Below are 18967 nucleotides of genomic sequence, written 5' to 3'. Positions count from 1 at the left end.
ATAAGTGGCACCAGTTAATATGTTTAAAGGGAGAGTTATTTTTTCCATATTGGCCATGTGGGTTTTTGGATACTGATTTTCCTTTTAAGGGAAACTATTGTAAAAAAAAAATAAATAATGAGCTAATATAACTCAAATAAGAATCTTTGTATATACAAACATTGACAAATTTTGTAACATTTCTGATGTTAGTAGAAGTTATAAATATAAGGTAAGACAATATTTATATTTATATTCTGGAGATGATTCCCTTGTGTTGGGTTGTCTAATATAAAAAAAAATTTTTAAACAATATATCCGTGTAACACGTAGGCAATAATAAAGGACATTAGGAAGGTGGCAGATAATGTTTCACATCACCGTATATGCAAAATGCACCAAATACAAGATTTGGTGTTGAGATGTGGCTTTTTGTTTTTGTGTCGAGCTTAACTAAATTAGTGTCCCCCCATCATAATCCTTCTATATAAACACACTAATGCTGTAACGATGGAGCTGATTAAACAGTGGTTCTGGGGGATGTAAAGAAGTATATAATATGGGCCCAGTATGAACGGCAACTGGGGGGAAATGTAAAACAGGTAATATCGTTACAGTTATTGAATTATAGCTGTAAAATACCTTCAAGCCAAATGTCCACTAAGTCAATCTTTTACCTACGGGAGAAATTCAATAGGTAATTTTTCTATGGTTTTCAACTGATGAGCCTTCTTATATTGCCTCATTCCAGGCTGCAAATGAAAATGTTATCTGTTGTCAGGGTCCCTGACCCCTGCAACCAAAAACAGAGGGCAAAGTCTGTTTCCCTTGCTTTCCTGCGCACAATCCATATATCACCATTGACAGATTTGGTATTGGCCTGCGTGGAGCTACACGGCGTGGATATTCAAATGGAAATGCGCACATTATGGTTTTTGCACCAATATCCTTTATGTGTAGCTTCACATGGGCCGATGCTGGGCCTGTAAATGGACCTATAGGGGTGTGGGCATGAAAGCAGATGCGCTTTCCTCCTCCTCTATACAAAACGCCTGAGGAGGAAAGGAAGAATCTGCTAGATATGTCCTTGCCCCAAGTGTGAGGCTTCAGACTGATGTGAATTATAAGCAATCTCCATTAAACGTGTCATTTGTTGGCACTATATAAATGAAACAATTATGTTCTGCATTGGAATCCGGAAAAAAAACCTGCTGGGGGGTTTTCATATTCTCTGGGTACTTGGGCTGCATACCACACTCCAGAAGCAAGGTTATATTCATTGGCTCATGATAAATGGACCTGCATTTGTGTTTGTGCATGTTATGGGCCTCAGTGTAAGCTCCACAAGGGCAGCACGGATGTGAATGTAAAGCACTGCGTAACATGTCTGCACTATATATCAGATGGCCTGACTACTTGCTATGGGTTATGCTAGAAGAGAAGCAGAAAGGATCTCCCAAGGATAAGAATAATTACTAGAGAAGAAGGACGAATGGGTTCTTTAAGATGATGAAATGATAAAAATGATATTTAATTCTTACAAGCCCTTCAAATACAATTGCTAGTAAAAAGGCTTTATTGTTAACTCTAACCTAAGACAGGGCTGCATAAGAAGTGTCAGTGAATGATTACTTAATGGCTAAATAAAATGCAAAGGCTTCCACTTAAAGGAACAGCTGCCGGGCCACAAAGCATATGCCCGACGTACGTACTTGGGACAAGAGGAAATTCCTGTGATTTATCCAAAAGTGCAAACCCGTGGCCGTGAGTAAAAAAAAAGCTGCAGCTAGAAAGCATTATTATTATTCAAAGCACTTGTCTGTTTGCTCAGATGAAGAAGTCATGTTACACAATTTGAAACAAATATCCCTTGCGTTTCCACTACATATTTTCTCAGCCTCAGACGACTCTGCAGCGTTTCTAACTATAGTGACAGACAGTTGCAGCAGGCTGAAAGAGCCCACAGCGCACGCTCAGTGAAAATAGGGGTAATCTAAGTGGAAACATGAGAGACCTCTTTATTTGGCAGTGCTAAAAATAGCCGAACAAATGGCAAGGCAGTGTTGGGGCTCGGCAGGATGAACAATCAATGAGCAGAGAGCAGGATAGGAGCTCCCAGTGTTCTTGGATCGACAATCGACAGCTGAGAGACTATTTTTTGCAATGGTTGACTAAATATGGTCAGGGAAGAGAGAGGCACAAGAGGGACCGTTTGCCTGGGATTGCATGTTTCAAATGCTTAGCTGCCTATAAAGCTCTAACGCTTTAGCTGGTGGCCTTTGAGCAGGGGGATATGGCTGGTCTCTATAGGGAGCAAGTGAAGTCCTGACCTCGCTAACTGACCTCTGACAAAGGGGACGTAGATTTGCACTGCTGCCTCTGCGATTCACTGAGGGAACATCACACGAAGAGAACACTGAAAATACATGCGTTCAGCAAGAGGAAACTGCAATTGCAGCCCACAGTTTCTCTGCACCCCAACACACAACTAAGTTTCAAGTTTGGGGTTAAGGAATTGGGAGAGCACACTGAGAATGAAATCATTCTTGGAAATTTAAACCAACATGCTCAGCAATTTCAACTTTTTTTTTTTTTGCCACAAACCTAGTGGAATTAACAGGTAAGTGTATTTGTATTTAGCAGGTCATCTCTGCTAGTCCTAGTACTGCCCTAAGCTGTGTAAACTGATGTGTATACAGATAACATACACACGTATCGTATATATATATATATATATATATATATATATATATATATATATATATATATATATATATATATATATATATATATATATACAAATGTATATCTTGTCTGCCTGCAAAAACATGTTATCTATTAGATATTAGCTGTCCATTTTTAAATAGTTTAACACTGCAAAGGTCCGTCCTCTGCAGCAGTTAAAAGGTTAACAAGGACATTACAGCCCTGCATGGATTTTTGTCATATTGGACGTTGAAATTGACACCAGTCCTTAATAAATAGTGTGTTAATAAACGGAATTTAAGTCTAAGCGTAAGCAGCCAGTAGGGAGAGAGCATAAGAGCGGGGGGTGCACTTTGCTAACTATATCAATGCACACTTTGCATGCTGTAATAGTAATGCTGCAATGCTGTTTTTCCTAGTATTACTGTGCTATACCACCAGCTACTCTCTGATTTGCTCCCTATCAGCTGCATGCACTAGCACTGTCAGGCGCTGCAGGAATTTTACTTTGGCTCATCTTTCCCTTTTTTTGTGGATTGCTTACTAATAGTTCTCTGAACTGTAAAAGTCTCCTGGAAACGATTGCTTCTCTCTATCTCCAATGCACTCATTTTAGGAAATGCAGATGAAGTAAAAAGCTCACCAGCAGCATAGACATCTCTCTGGTCATTTCATCATGGCTGAGATCACGTAAAGGAAAGTCGGGGAGTAGGTGAGCATGACAAAATATTCACTTGCAGCCATCTGATGTCAGGGGAACGATGGAGGAAAAACTGCCGGCATTTCCACGGGTGCAGGTTAAGGTATGTCGCAGGGCTAACTAACGAATACGCCAAAATGCAGAGGCTTCAATGAGCTGCTTTTAGATGTGCATGTGATGTTCTGGCCTGCTTGTAAACACTACATTTTTGGCCACAAGGCAGCATGGATTTTAATTACCGATTCATTACTAAGGGAATAAATACGTTTGCTCGGTTTGTTATAATTATTATAAAGGTACCTATTTTAGTCTACTGCAATGGGTGATTCGAATTTTCTTTTTGTTTTCGCTCTTCTTTTTATTCCAATAAATGTAAGTTCTAAGTGATGGATTATGTACTGAGTAAGTACTTCCAAATGACTAATGGTCCACAATGGAATTCGAGCAGCTGTACACGAATAAAACCTCACATTTTATGTGTTGCAGGCCTCTACTAGAGAACAGCCATTAGTTGTTGTTTTTTTTATTCAGTGATTAAATTATAGGCTCTCTTCGCAGCTTCATCATCAGCCTTATGTCTACCTGCCTAGAGTACATACTTCTTTATGTACCCATATGAACATACAATGCTATGGAATGTAAAGAAGTATGTATTTTTATCAGGTACTGAACACCGGCCAAAGCACATTCTTCGGAGGAAAAAAGTCAAGCGTTGCATCCATGTGCAATAAGTTTTTTTGGGCTACTTTGGGGGTTTGTTCCTTTTTGTTCAGTCTGTCTCCTGCTTACTCAGTATCTGGCTTTGGGAAGCAAGATTAATTAAATCTAATGCCTCTTATATGAATATGTGTTTGTTTTTTTACTTTTCCTTTAATGAACTTTTATAAGGCGACTTCTTTAAAGTGGGCTGAAAGGTTACTGAAGAAGTGCTTCTGTGTCACATTGATTAAATGGGAAGTCTTGATGCAGCAAAACTCCTGCTACTATGGCAGATCTTTGTTGTTGGGATGTTAGTGGACTAATTTAAGGTGTTGTCTACTTTTATAAATGTATGCAAGTATTTTCCAGAGATTCCTTTTCACTTGACCAGGTATTGTATAGCAAAATATAAATTGGAAAAAAAAAAATAAATGATGTTCTTATAAGTAAAGAAGGTGCCATAGTGGTCTATAATAGTAGACACACTAGTGCTACCCAGCCATCAACAGTTGTCAAAGCTTAATTATGAGACTAGATATTTCAAATAAAATACTTCAGAAAAATTGCAGACAAGCATGGCGTGCTAAATGATTGCTTAAATGACTTGGCCAGCAGGCTTCATGCAGATAAGTGCAGCAAACATTTGTATTCAGACAACCCAAACTATAAATGGACATTATGTAGCTTTGATGAAATGCAGATGGGTACATCTGACAATGAATTATGTCTTTCAACTTAAGAGTCAAACAAATTCTACTTTCCCATAAAAGGGGGGAGAATTGCACACTTTTCAAATTCCTAATTCTGCTCTAAGCATGAGCACTGTAAAGCAACATAAGCACTGCTGAGATTCTACCTGCACAACTAGCTCTATTTCAGTACTGCAACTTTATAAGCCATTATTCTTTATATTTTTGTTTGTTTTTTTGTTTGTTTGTTTTTTTTGCAATAGTAAGTTACTTCTGGTTACATTTGGAGCTTCTCCTGTTGTGTTCTTGCACTTGGTTGTGTTCTGTTTTCAGTTGCAAATTGTGCATTATGATACCTAAACATTAGGATTTGTTTGCATAGTTAAGCTGGCACCACATTAAAAACCGCAGTCACCTTCAGTTGCACTTAATAAATACACACACATATATCCGAGACCCTGTGTTCTGATTTACCAGGGCCTCTTAAAATGTCAAATCCATCACACGGATCAGCTGTTCCATTTAAAAGCAGCACAGTGTGAAGTCCGAGCATGTGCTGACACTGGTGTAACTCCAACATTACCAGCTCTTGATTGACATGTGGAACAGATGCTGACATTATCAAATGCTGCACTGCTATTTTTCCATGGCCTTTTCTTGCCCTGATATGGCAAATGCATGAAAGTGAATTGCCATCCAAGAGCACACTTGAGCAGCTGGATCTGTAGAACAGTTCACATATAACCGGTATAAATAGAAACTGGTTTTATGGCTGCCTTTATTGCTAAAGTCAAGGAGGCGTAGCACCTGCTGTGTTTCTAAAAGGGCATGCGCATTGTAAAAAAAGAAATATATATATATATATATATATATATATATATATATATATATATATATATATATATATATATATATATATATATATATATATATATACACATAATTCTAACTTAACCAACATGTTTAAGCTAAGAATGCAAGCAGTTCCATAATTCATAAACAAATGCTTTTAAGTAATAGACGGCAGCCCACTTAAAACAAGTTTGAAGTGATGCTAACCTCTTAACATAAGCATTGGTTTACAGACACGACTATTTTAAAGCAGCAAAATAGCAACGACAGGCTAGAGAATGCTGGGAATTGTAGTTTAGCAATTTCTGGGGAAACATTACTACACAGATAATGTTAAACGCTTATAGTGTATTTTATACATGAGACTTTCTGTGCAATAAAAATCACTAACAGAAAACAATGCTTGGCTGCTAATATTCCTTTTTTTTCTGCAAGGCCTTCAATTTAAGCAATTCCATTTGGAACACTATCCCAGGTTTTTAATTAAGGTTCACACATTTTTCCTTGTTGCACATTTTTCCTTGTTCTGTATAGGCATAATATGTACTTGTGGGATACAAACTGGAATTTCTGTCAATTTTAGGTTCAGAAAACTGCTGCATTTATACTGCACAACTTAAAAGGTACCGGGGGCATTAATAGAAGCGACATTCTGTCATCACCAATGCATTGTGACCTCTGTATTTCTTTTAACTATTCTTATTGCGCTGCAATGCTTTGCTAAAGCTGGTAAAATGGAACCAAATCACCTCTTCAATGGATTTGGTCCCCTTCAACCAGCTGTAGGATTGCATTGAGGACTACATATCCACGGGGAACCTGGCAGCTCTCGGCAATAACGCAGCAAAATGTCTTGTTGCTAAATAAAACAAACAGCATGGAGCATCATTTGTGGTCTGTCCACGTCTTCTCTGGTTAAAAGTAAAGAAACCCTCCTTTGCCCTCAACGACATGTTCATTGTGTGATACTCAATAGTCTTTCATTCTAGTTGTGCACATGAAACCATAATAAAGATTACAGTTGCGCACAAGTCTGTCTCTTCTGCATCTTATTAAATGTATTCACTGAAGTTTTAAAGCTTCCAAACCCTATACAACGTATATGACAGAATGCCAAAGGAACACATTCAAATTGTAATACTACAGACCGCCAATAAATATAGAATATACCTATATACAGTAAGCACAGAAAATGTAATTCTCCTTTATACTCCTTGAGATTTGCAGCTTATGTCTTATTTCCAATGTCTTACCTGGTTACATTACTTATAATGCAAAGGAGCCATAAAAATACAGGTATGAGACCTGTTATCCAGAATGCTCGGGACCTGTGGTTTTCCGGATAACAGATCTTTCTGTAATTTGGATCTTCATACCTTAAATCTACTAGAAAATCATGCAAACATTAAATAAACCCAATAGGCTGGTTTTGCTGCCAATAATTATATTTTAGTTTGGATCAAGTACAAGGTATTGGTTTTATTATTACACAGAAAAAGGAAATCATTTTTAAGCATTTGGATTATTTGGATAAAATGCAGTCTATTGAAGATGGCCTTCCCGTAATTCAGAGCTTTCTGGATAACGGATTTACAGATAACGGATAATCTTAGTGTGCCTTAATACAAGTCCTTAGTGGCAGTAATTTGTATATGTGGATTTATTTTAACAAACCATATTTACATTTGCACAAAACAACACAATTAAACCAATGGCTTCTGTAAGAGATTACTGGTATAAGAGGATTGTCATATGTAGATTTGAGCCACCACTTTGTAGATGGCACTAAAATGTTTCATTGAATATAGGGTGACAAGCAATATTTTTTCCCAAAATAATCTGACATTTTATTTTTGTTAGTTACAAGTAGCAGCAATAAATCTCCAGGTGAGACTGCTTAAAGAATTTGTTACTAACATCTGTATAGAAGCTGGTGGGGTCTACTTACAATTATCAAATGTAATTGTAATTCTGACCCCACTGTAATTCTAGCTATGTCAAGGTTTTTAACAACAAAAGGTGCCCACTTTAAGTGTGCGTGGATGTGATAAGGACCTTAGATTGTAAGCTCCACTGGGGCAGGGGATAATGTGAATGATGTGCAGTCTCTAAAGTGCTGCATAACACATATATAAAGCATAATAATGAATACATTCAGTCAGGTGGATAAGCCCCTCACAATGAACACTGTAAAGTGAAGAGCCAACTAGAGGCTGCAGTCCAGTCAAGCTGAACTACCATTATAAACCTGCCTTACCTCCTTGGGTCTAGAGTCTAGACCAAACAAATGATAGGGGGCCCATTGACTGCAAAGTACTGTTTCACATTCTCAGGGCTATCGTTTGCACATCCAGGTGGCAAATCCTGCAGTCAAGGTAATATCAGCAAGAATGTGATATCACGGAGTGCCATATATTCCAGAAAATAATGGAATAGCAAAGACCACTAGCACAGCAAGACTAAACTCATAACAGCAACCACAAAAGCTGAAAAGTAGCCATACTGAAAACTACCAAAAACACTTGCTTTCTTTTACACCATTGGCTCACAAACTCCCAGCCTTAAATCAATGAGTATTTCCTCAAACAATATGCAACCAATTAAGTAAACAGCATTCCACATATATATCCCTGGTGCTAGAAGTTGTCTATAGAAACAAGTGTCCTTTAAATACTAGCTATATGAGAAGTTAAAGAAAATCCATTCTTCAAACATAGAGGAAAGTAATACATCAAAGTACAAAGCAATGAAAGTGCATGTGTAATATACTTATTGGCACAGAATGGAGGCTTCCACAACAAGATTCCATGCCAGGAATCCATTACTTGATCTCACTTACACACATACTATTTTTGATTACCTTAAAGGGGACCTGTCACCCGAAAAAACTATTACAAATACTCATTTATCACATTAGTCAAGCTAAATAAACTTTAATTACACTATATAAATTTTTTTAATCTTGTTTCCTTCAGTCTGGAAATTCATAATTATAGCATTTTATGGACACTGTTATTAAGGCAAGCCTTGCATCATCCCAAAATCTTGTTTGTGCACCAGAATGGGGGACCCGATGTCCCTCCACATGCACTGTTACACAATTAAGTAGTAAAGAGAGGGGGGGAATGTGGGGAGAGCAGTGACATCTAGTAAGTGCTGAATGGAAAGTGAAAGTAATTGCCTGCTCCGAGGGGCAGACATTTGATTGACAGCTGAGATTTTTAAATGCGTTTACAACAGCTATGAATGCTTTAATAAAAAAAAAAGAATTTGGATTTCATGTTTAATTTGAAATGGACTTTTATTATACAGCTTTTTATGTCTAGGTGACACTTTAAAATTTACTATGTAAATTGTTCCATTATCAACTCTTTGTGGCATATTTACAAACCTATGTAAAATTAGTAAACCCCTCTCAAAAAAAGTGTAATTTATTAAAATAAAAAAGTATTCAATTATAAGGAACTAATCACACTATTTATAAAGGTGTGTTTTGTTTTTTTAAAACCTGCCTAAAAGCTTTAAACCTGGAATTCTGTGGTGTTAAAGTAGCGATGGTTTGTGTTTTTCAATCCCATTTTTTTTCCTTTTTAAAAACAGCCTTATATACCTGCTCCCGAGTCTATTTGTTGGCCGTGACAATAAGCTTACTGTAAGCAAGCCATCGTATCATGGACTAAAATCTTAGAAAATGGAAGCCCCAATCTTTGCCTCAAAAAACAAATGAATTCTTTACCTGGGATTTCCCCGCAATGCAGCATGATGAAGAGCATTAAATCCATTGTTGTTTGTGATGGTAACATCTGCTCCAGCCTCCAACAGCACAGCCAATATATCATCACGTTTTTTGCTGATAGCATCATGGAGTGGAGTATCACCTTCTGAATCCTTTATGCATGAGAGGAAATAAAATTAATAACTGGGCTTAAATGAACACGTGTGTCTTTTATGAACATAACACATATACACAGCTAAGGATGAGATACTTCAACAACAATTTCAGATACCAGACAAACACAGCATCATTTGTACATCCAGTCACCCAAGTTCAGCTATGTTACACTTGTGGCCTTCTTAGAGGCAGTGTCCTGTATATACTGGAAGTCACATCTGATGGAGGGTCACATACCTAATATATCACATACACAATTCCTCAATATTGAAGTGGAACATCGAAAATTACCGTAACTCTGTTTAAAAAGTATTACTCCTGCTACAGAAATAATGATAAGCAGCAATATTTTTATTAAAAAAAAATTTAATTTTACTCAAAAGGAAAGCTGTTGTTTTCCCAGCTTGTCTCCCCCAAATCAAATCAATATGTTTTATGGGACTTCCCCCACATTAATCCTTGAACACACTTTTAAGAACCTTAGTGGTGGTATCTCTCGCTGATTTGAGCTTGGAAACTTTTTAAGATACCTTTACATGGAAAACAATCATTTGCATTTGCTTAAAACATTTCCTGCATGCCAATCCTGAAAAATCCCTTCCATCAGACCTATGCACGATTGCTGCGGAGTTGAAGTCTTATAAAAAAAGTGTATGATCACAGAGTTATGATTTAGACAAAAGGGCAAGCAATATAAAATATAAAAGAGCGAGCAAGGAGGTGGAAGTGGGGCAATAGAAGGTTGTGGGCAGGGGTGGACGTAGGCTAAAGTTCAGCCCAAGTCCGCCCCCAGCCCGAAAGCATTGTACGCAAGTCGGCCCGAATGGCTTCAGCTGGCCGGACATAAGTAAGGGCCACATATAATTCTGTAGAGCCTAAACTGGAAGCTTTTATGGGCATATGTATTGCCACCTTACATTCTCCTCTAACTTATGTATTGCCACCTTACATTCTCCTCTAACTTGGGTTCCCTTTTAATAAGTTGTATTATACAAAATGAAAATAAACACCAATAAATTGGAAAAATAACTAAAAATATTAAAATAGCTACTATACCTGTAGACTTGGGTGACAGCTAAAATCCAATAATTTTTTTACAACTTGCAAGTGACCTTTATTAACAGCAATATGAAGAGGCGTCTGTCTGCGCTTGTTCCGTGCATTTAAATCTGCTCCTCCTCTCTGCAGCACTTCAATAACCGTGCCTTCATCTCCAAAAGCTGCATGGTGCACTGCCCGGTCTCCGTCTTTATCCTAGACAATTACAATCTTATGTCAGTATAGAGCACATGCAGTGAAATTAATATCAAAGTAAGTGCAATGGAAAGTTGTGTGATCGATCCAATCAATTTATGACAGCCCACATATTTAGACCGCAATCGCTGGTTGCAACATAGTTGCCACCCTGAAGGAAAATCATTTTTGTGGCTCATGCATAGATCTTTAAATTCAGCCAGAAAAAAAGCCACAGGTATAGTTAATTCATCAAGGGATTATTACTTTGCACAGTTATTGGTTAGCAAGTAGGGGATGCACCGAATCAAGAATTTTAGGCTTCGGACGAATACATATTCTCAAACTGGATTCACTCTAATTTGCATATGCAAAGTAGCAATATTCCATGCCCCCATGTGATATAAAGTCAGGTGATATTTAGGATTCAGCAAGGACTAAGAATTCAGTCACATTAGGCAAAAGGTCAAAACTTCTAATAGGTGGTTGAAGACAAATAGGAAGACACTCAAGTAACTACTGGGTAAAAGTTGAAAACTCTTCAGAATAAAGCTTGCTTTTTTTGTTATGGTTGTGCCAATGTCAGAAGCTTCAAAGACTACTTACAATGATGAGACAAGAACATGAAATGCATGAACCAAGAAAGTTTGTAAATGGTCAATTGGCATAAACAAAGATCATTTTAATAGGTGTTACTGAAATGAAATGCAGAGGTGGAATAAAATGAAGACAATCATTAAATGCTTACTTTTCACTACTAGTAATGCAGAGAACCTAATGTGATTTATTAAAAATCAGGTGTCACAAACTTGTCCCACCCAAGGCACAATTTTTCCAAAGACATGCTACAACTCCATTCAGACCACCCTCCCTGACGGTTTGGAGGATACAGGGCAAATTTTAATGCTTTCCAATGGTGGAAGGTAAGTAAAATTAGAGTGAAAATTCTGACAGTGTCTGACTGACCTGTTACTGTGGTCGACAGTGTGAGGCTCAGGAAGAGTCCCCAAACAATTGTCTGATAATGTATATGCCCAAACAACAGATACATAAAAAATGTTGATCAGATCTACAGAGAGTACATTATAGTGATAGTTATAGGCCGCTAGAATACAAAAGTTGGAACAAAGAAGAAGCATCCCTAGTGGAAATATAAATGATATGATCACACATGCCAGCAAAATTCTACTAATGGGTAATAACCATACATGGAAGAAAAATGCCTAACCCCAAAGCATGGTTGTAGGCACAAAAACATCCACTATGTATGGGAGATGCACCCTTGCAAAGCCAAAAGCATACCAAAAGGAAATTTACAAAGGCTTCTATTATGTAAGTACATTAAAACTCTGTTTCTCATCAGAGGTACCTGTACAAAAATTACTGAGAGCCCAGTCAACAACATTCACAATGCTAATGATACTGATCAGACCATGAAAACTGGCTTGCACTACAACGTGATGATGATAAAGATACTGCCCAACGGTAAAAATCAATAACTTAATCCTTAATGGACAAGAAATAGAACACAACTTCAGCTTCATTGGATCAATAGTAAATAATGGAACCACAAGCAAGCAAGAAATTAAACTACAGATCAGCCTTGGCAGAAAGATCATTAAGGTCCTAAACAAGATCTTTAAAGAAGTAGATAACCTATAAATTAACTTTTTCTATGACAAAAAGATATTTTGATATAACTTGCAACGAACCTTCATTTGTTATATTTTCTGGTTCCTGAATTAATTTAGTTTTAAGCAATTCCGTATCTTCCTGGCTGCTATGCTCCAATTTACCCTAGTTACCTGGAAGATGGACTGAGACTGAGGGTCAGAATAGAAAGATATGTAACATCTCTCACAAAATTTAAAAACAGAAAATAAATAGCCACGTGTAGCACAATCTTGGGACACAGCATATCTGACAATTTTAACACCCGTTTGTACATTGTCAGTCCCCCTAATGTAACACTCATCACTGTTCAAATTAATTTCACTCTTCTCTTGATCTTTACACTCCCCTTTTTTCCTCCTCCTTTAAAGGAGAACTATAAACCCCCCATCCAAAAAAAAAAGCCCCCCTTAAAGGAGAAGGAATACCATTTTCTACTGTTAGGCACCCCCAAGTGACAACTTTTACTTACCTGACGTCCGGGCCGGTGCTGCTATCAGCAGAAAACCACACCGGCCCGGGGTTGTTATAGTGAGCACGACGGAGCAATCCTCTTCCTGCTTCTTCTTTCCCAGGGCAGACGCATGTGCAGTAGCTCAAAATAACCTGCTTTTTCGTTATCGGCTTTTCGCTCTATTGCACATGTGCAGCTGCGAGAAAACACAAAGAAGCAGGAAGAGGATCGCTCCATAGTGCTCGAAAGAACAACCCCAGGCTGCTGCAGTTTTCTGCTGATGGGAGCATCGGCCCAGGGGGTTAGGTAAGTAAAAGTAGTGACTTGGGGGTGCCTAACTTTTGGCACCCCCAAGTGGAAAATGCTATTCCTTCTCCTTTAACTGCCTGGCATTGCCCCCCTTCCTTCTCCCTCTCTGCACTGTGCATTAGTAAAGAATAAAACCCTTAAAAAATGCAGAGCAGTGCAGCGGAGCTCCAGTGCACCATCTTTTGCTGCTTTGTATTCTTTCAGGACTCATGCAGACACAAAGCTGGGTGAGCATGCACAGTTGGGCCAAGTCAGGAATTGGCTTCAACTGTGCATGCGCAAATCGGGGTTGAGTCCCGAAAGAATACGAAGCAGCGTAAGATGGTGCCCTGGAACTTTGCTGTGCTGCTTTGCATTTCCGGGTCATATTTTTTTTAAAGGTTTTTTCTGGTACAGGGATTTAGTTCTCCTTTAAGCGCCAGTGTAATTGTTCAGCTAGCTATTCTTTTAAAATGGGGGCAGGTCCCAAAGTGATCCCTGGTGCTGGCACTTTGAATCCTTATTTGCATATGCAAATTAGGGGAGGAGAGGGAAATTGCGCTACCTTTTGTCACAAAACAAGGAAGTAAAAAATGTTTTCCCCTTCCCACCCCTAAATTGCATATGCAAATAAGGATTCCATTCGGTATTCGGCCGAAACTTTCGCAAAGGATTTGGGGGTTCGGCCATATCCAAAATAGTAGATTTGGAGTATCCCTAGTGGAAATATAAATTATATGGCACATGCCAGCAAAATTCTACAAATGGGTAAAAACCATACATGGAAGAAAAATGCCTAACCCCAAAGCATGGTTGTAGCACAAAAAACATCCACTGTGTACGGGAGATGCACCCTTGCAAAGACAAAAGCATACCAAAAGGAAATTTACAAAGGCTTCTATTATGTAAGTACATTAAAACTCTGTTTCTCATCAGAGGAGGTAGAGGACTACATGATGAAAATTAAGGCACCTGTACAAAAATTACTGAAAGCCAAGTCAACAACATTCACAATGCTAATGATACTGATCGGACCATGAAAACTGGCTTGCACTACAACGTGATGATGATAAAGATACTGCCCAACGGTAAAAATCAATAATTTAATCCTTAATGGACGAGAAATAGTACACAACTTCAGCTTCATTGGATCAATAGTAAATAATGGAACCACAAGCAAGCAAGAAATCAAACTAGAGATCAAACTTGGCAGAAAGATCATTAAGGTCCTAAACAAGATCTTTAAAGAAGTAGATAACCTATAAATTAACTTTTTCTATGACAAAAATATATTTTGAGATAACTTGCAACGAATCTTCATTTGTTATATTTTCTGGTTCCTGAATTAATTTAGTTTTAAGCAATTCCGTATCTTCCTGCCTGCTATGCTCCAATTTACCCTAGTTACCTGGAAGATGTTTGACTGAGAATGGAATATGAATAGAAGAGGGTCAGAATAGAGATATGAAACATCTCTCACAAAATTTAAAAACAGATAAAATAAATAGCCACGTGTAGCACAATCTTGGGACACAGCATAATATCTTTTAACACCTGTTTGTACATGGTCAGTCCCCCTAATGTAACACTTATCACTGTTCAAATTGATTTCCCTCTTCTCTTGATCAAGGAAGAAGGAAACTGAAGATGGTGCCCTGGAGCTTTGCTGTGCTGCTTTGCATTTTTGGGTCATGTTTTTTTTTTTTTTTTACTAATGCACAGTACTACAATGCCAGGTAGTTAAGGGGGGCTTTTTCTGGTACATGGATTTAGTTCTCCTTTAAGCGCCGGGGTATTTGTTCAGATAGCTATTCTTTTAAAATGGGGGCAGGTCCCAAAGTGATCCCTGGTGCTGGCACATTATTTAAGATATTAAGAATCTAACCTGAGACACGGAGATAACTGTTCAGCATGGAAAATGTCCCACAGAAATCGGAGGTTTGGAGGTATACGTATACTTAAAAATGTTTGTAATGACTATGGGAATACAAACACTTCCATAATAAACTGAATTTTAGTCCATGACAGGGGGTGACAAAAGGGAAAGGGCCAGGACTTTTTTTTATGCTTTCTTTAGTTGCTATGTATATGTTTAACTTTATACTCTTTTTTTTTTTTTTTTTCCAGCTAAGTTCAGCTAGACTTAGGTTACTGATCTTCTGCCGTATGAAGTAATGGTGAGCCATTTGTTACAGGAAACTAGTTTGTATTGCTGTCCCTAGTTTTCACAGAAAAACACTGAAATAAAACTCAATAATTGTAACAGTCTGTTGATGGGCAATCTGATGCTATGGGAAACACCAAGTTATGATAAAGAATGTTAAGAAAAAAAAGATTATTATTCGAGAGCGGTTTCTTTTCAACTAAAATACTGTTTGTTTTTTTTCAAAACTTTTTTATGGGTTTAGATCAGCTTTCACACAAACGTGCTTTACAGTTTTTGAATTAAAGGTGTCAGAGGTGTAGAAAAGGTGTAAAAATCATAAAAAAAATTAAAAAGCTGTAAAAAAGGGCCAAAAATATAAAGCCACTTTCGATTGCAAGAACAGGGTAAAGCATAGTATCTGTATCTCTCTTACCTCCGCTTCTACATCTACACTGTGCTTTAGAAGCAATTTCAGGATATCTACATGTCCATTCTGGCTTGCGGCTTGCATTGCTGTGTGTCCAGCGCACTGTCCATTTACCTAAATATGAACCAGTTTGTTTTAGATGAATAATACTATCACAAATATAAAACATATCTGCATTACAAAAAATACATTTTGTATTTGGCAAATGTTAATATACAGGTAAGCCTAAATATTTTATGTTGTTGTTTTAAGTTTTGCAAAGATGCTACTGCTTGCAGATTCTGCCGTTCCTGCAGTTTGTTCCTCCTAAAACCAGTTTGTCTTTCAATGTGCTCTTGGAGGTTATGTCACAGGCACAAGCAGCTCAAATACACAGCAACAAAGTGCCTGAAACCACTGCACCATTTATTTAAGCAGGAATTACCAACAAGCGCTTGTCCGTAACTTGAAAATGCATCATTCCAGGTAAAATATTCTTGACAAGTGTTTGCACAAGAACTTGCAGACAACTGCATTAAAAATCATACCCCCAAAACAAATGTTATAAGTTCATTAAATTCCACCATGCCAGTGCCCTCAAAAAATCCCAGGAAGCTAGAGCCATGCAACTAAGGGGATAGACATGATGCCACCATGGGAGTGGTCAGCCTTTCTCATGTCTTCTCACAGTACTGTACAGAGATACTATAATACTATCATACTATACTTGCATACAGGGCCGGAACAAGGGATAGGTAGAAGAGGCAGCTGTATAGGGTGCAATAATAGGGGGGCGCTGGGCAACTACCTCTAAACTTGTCTTCTGCCTACCCCTAGTCTGCACCTCTCAGTCTATCTTCCCCCTGACACCCTCCATTGCTGTGACACCCTCTGCTCTGTCGCTCACCCCTCCACTCCGTTGCTCACGCATGCACGGGGAGGGGCTTGCAGGCCGGGTTGCCTATGGCTAGCATAAGTAATCCGCTATGTAAAATGACTGACTTCCTTATCTGTGATATATCTAGCTCTTTTGCAGAGAAATCACGCGCACACTCAGGCCCTTCAAGCGAATACCGCTGGTGCCCAAAGCCTAAGGGAAACGGCACTCCCAATGGTCCAATGTGAAGAAGCAAGAGGCTGGCACACGGAGCGAATTAAACCGGGGTCCTACCCCTGGTGTGTTTATTGCGTCAAACAACGTTTCAGAGTGCGTTCCCCCTTCGTCACCTGACGAAGGGGGCATGCCCTCCGAAACGTTGTTTGACGCAATAAACACACCAGGGGTAGGACCCTGGTTTAATTCACTCCGTGTGCCAGCCTCTTGCTTCTTCATATCTAGCTCTTTTAACATTATAAAGAAAAACATTAAAAGCAAAAAGAACATCTCACATCTACATCCTGTCTTTTCAGCAAATCATCCACTTTGGCCACATCTCCATTTGCGGCGGCTTTCACCAGCTCCTCATTTAGGTCGCCTGATTCCTGAGTCTCAAACAATTTCTTCAAAAGTTGTGACAGTCTTTCTACACATTTTAAATGAAGGATAGAAACATATTAAACAATAATACAGGATATTTCTGCAGGTTTTTTTTCCTATGGGATTACCTAATGGAAATATTAAAAGCTAAATAAACATTTTAATTTCCTAATTTAGTTTGATCTTTGAACTTTTGATATTTGTTTGATCTGATTCTGTGACGTATATGGGCTATTTACACTATAAAATGAAAATATTTGGTTTATATTAAAAGGTTATGTTGTGTCCAGTACCTTCAATGACATTAGTTCCTGGCAGTAACAGTTCTAATATATACAAGAAAAGGTTTTATTCTATTGGTGTAATTACAGGCATGAATATCTGTTGTTCTGAAGATTAGTAGCAAATCCCAATATATTCTGAATTAAATCAATTATCTGATATATAAATACATATAAAAGAGTGCCCTTCTGTTCTGTTGAAACTTGGATGGCAGCCGCCATGTCACTCATTAGGGAGGTACACTAAGAGATTAGTCACCCATAGCACATTTGTACTACAGTGGGCAACTAATCTTGTGAAAATGATAATATACCTGTAAATCGCTGGTGGAAAAACATACATGCTGCTTTGGGTTTCTGAAGTAGCCCAAAGTTTCCTCGTGAAGCAACTTTGGGCTATTTCTGGAAGCCAAAGGGACTCATTTCCCCACCGGCTAGTTATATCATTGCAAATGGGAAGGAGTTTTACCACTCAGGGTAGTACATATTTATTTCTGCCGGCAAAATGTCCCTGTTAAAGGGCCCTTAGATCTTCTGATGCATATACAATGTTTAACAGTGCTGGGTAACAGTATATTTATATACTGACATTTTTTCGTTACGACTTCGATAAAATGTATTTCAAGCAAACTTACCACCAGTGGCATTACTAATGGCTGACCCCACAGAGGCAACTCTTGAAACAGCAGCTGGGTTATACGTCCAAGATGTCCCACAAACTTCAACTTTCAAATCATTGTCTGAATAAATCTGTTGTACTCTGCCAACTTTGCCTAGAGTCTAATTTAAAAAAAATTGTATTTATTTTTAAGAGGGTCATTATGGTTAATCAAGCAGATATTCATGACAAGAATTATAAAGACTTAAAAACCTGTAAGTTCCCTTAGAGGAATATTATCAGACAGAGCCCAATGGCTTGGTTCAAACCACTCATTTATGCATGTGTAAATGCCAATGTAAATGTAAAATATTTACAAAGACAACCGCTGCAACTCCATCATTCAAATTCCATTTCGAGAGGTGAAAAGGCAACATACCAATCATATTTCAGCTTATTTACGTTTATAGTATGTAATGAGTTATATATATATATCCAAAATCACTAAAATCAAAATCACTGCCTGTGTAAATTGCTCTGATGAGTGCAAATATGTCAACTTTGGCTGGACACACAGGGGTTTGGTACAATAACAGAATATATTAACTCAGAGTCAATAAGCAGATAGAATTTAGGAGACAACTGCAGTTTCATTAAAGGGGTTGTGCACCTTCCAAACAATTTTTTTAGTTCAATTGTTTTCAGATTGTTCACCAGAATATGTATGTATGTAAAACCCTGCTCCATGTAAATAAACCATTTTCATAATATACTTTTTAGTAGTTTGTGCCATTGGGTAATCATAAATAGAAAATTAAAAAAAAAAAATAAGGGCTGCCCCCTGGCATCGAATGATTCACGGTGCACCCAAACAAACCATACTTGTTAGGTCACAT

The 18967-nt window shown here is 38.0% G+C and overlaps 1 protein-coding gene across 2 annotated transcripts in view; it reads right to left on the bottom strand.

Moving 5' to 3' along the window:
* mib1.L (MIB E3 ubiquitin protein ligase 1 L homeolog) overlaps nucleotides 1–18967 on the bottom strand; it is a 52138-nt gene that overhangs the window by 17286 nt on the left and 15885 nt on the right. For both annotated transcript variants that reach the window (XM_018266459.2, NM_001092336.1), the window contains exons 8-12: nucleotides 18109–18253; nucleotides 17105–17238; nucleotides 15743–15850; nucleotides 10574–10771; nucleotides 9362–9513 (exon numbers count right to left, since the gene is read on the bottom strand). In XM_018266459.2, coding sequence (XP_018121948.1) covers nucleotides 9362–9513; nucleotides 10574–10771; nucleotides 15743–15850; nucleotides 17105–17238; nucleotides 18109–18253 — 737 coding nt within the window. The remainder of the gene's footprint in view (nucleotides 1–9361; nucleotides 9514–10573; nucleotides 10772–15742; nucleotides 15851–17104; nucleotides 17239–18108; nucleotides 18254–18967) is intronic.

The sequence above is a fragment of the Xenopus laevis genome, chromosome 6L (assembly GCF_017654675.1).
Source record: "Xenopus laevis strain J_2021 chromosome 6L, Xenopus_laevis_v10.1, whole genome shotgun sequence".
Classification (NCBI taxonomy): Eukaryota; Metazoa; Chordata; class Amphibia; order Anura; family Pipidae; genus Xenopus; species Xenopus laevis.
The sequence above is the reverse complement of the archived record's forward strand: the minus strand, read 5'-3'. Positions and strand labels throughout refer to the sequence as shown.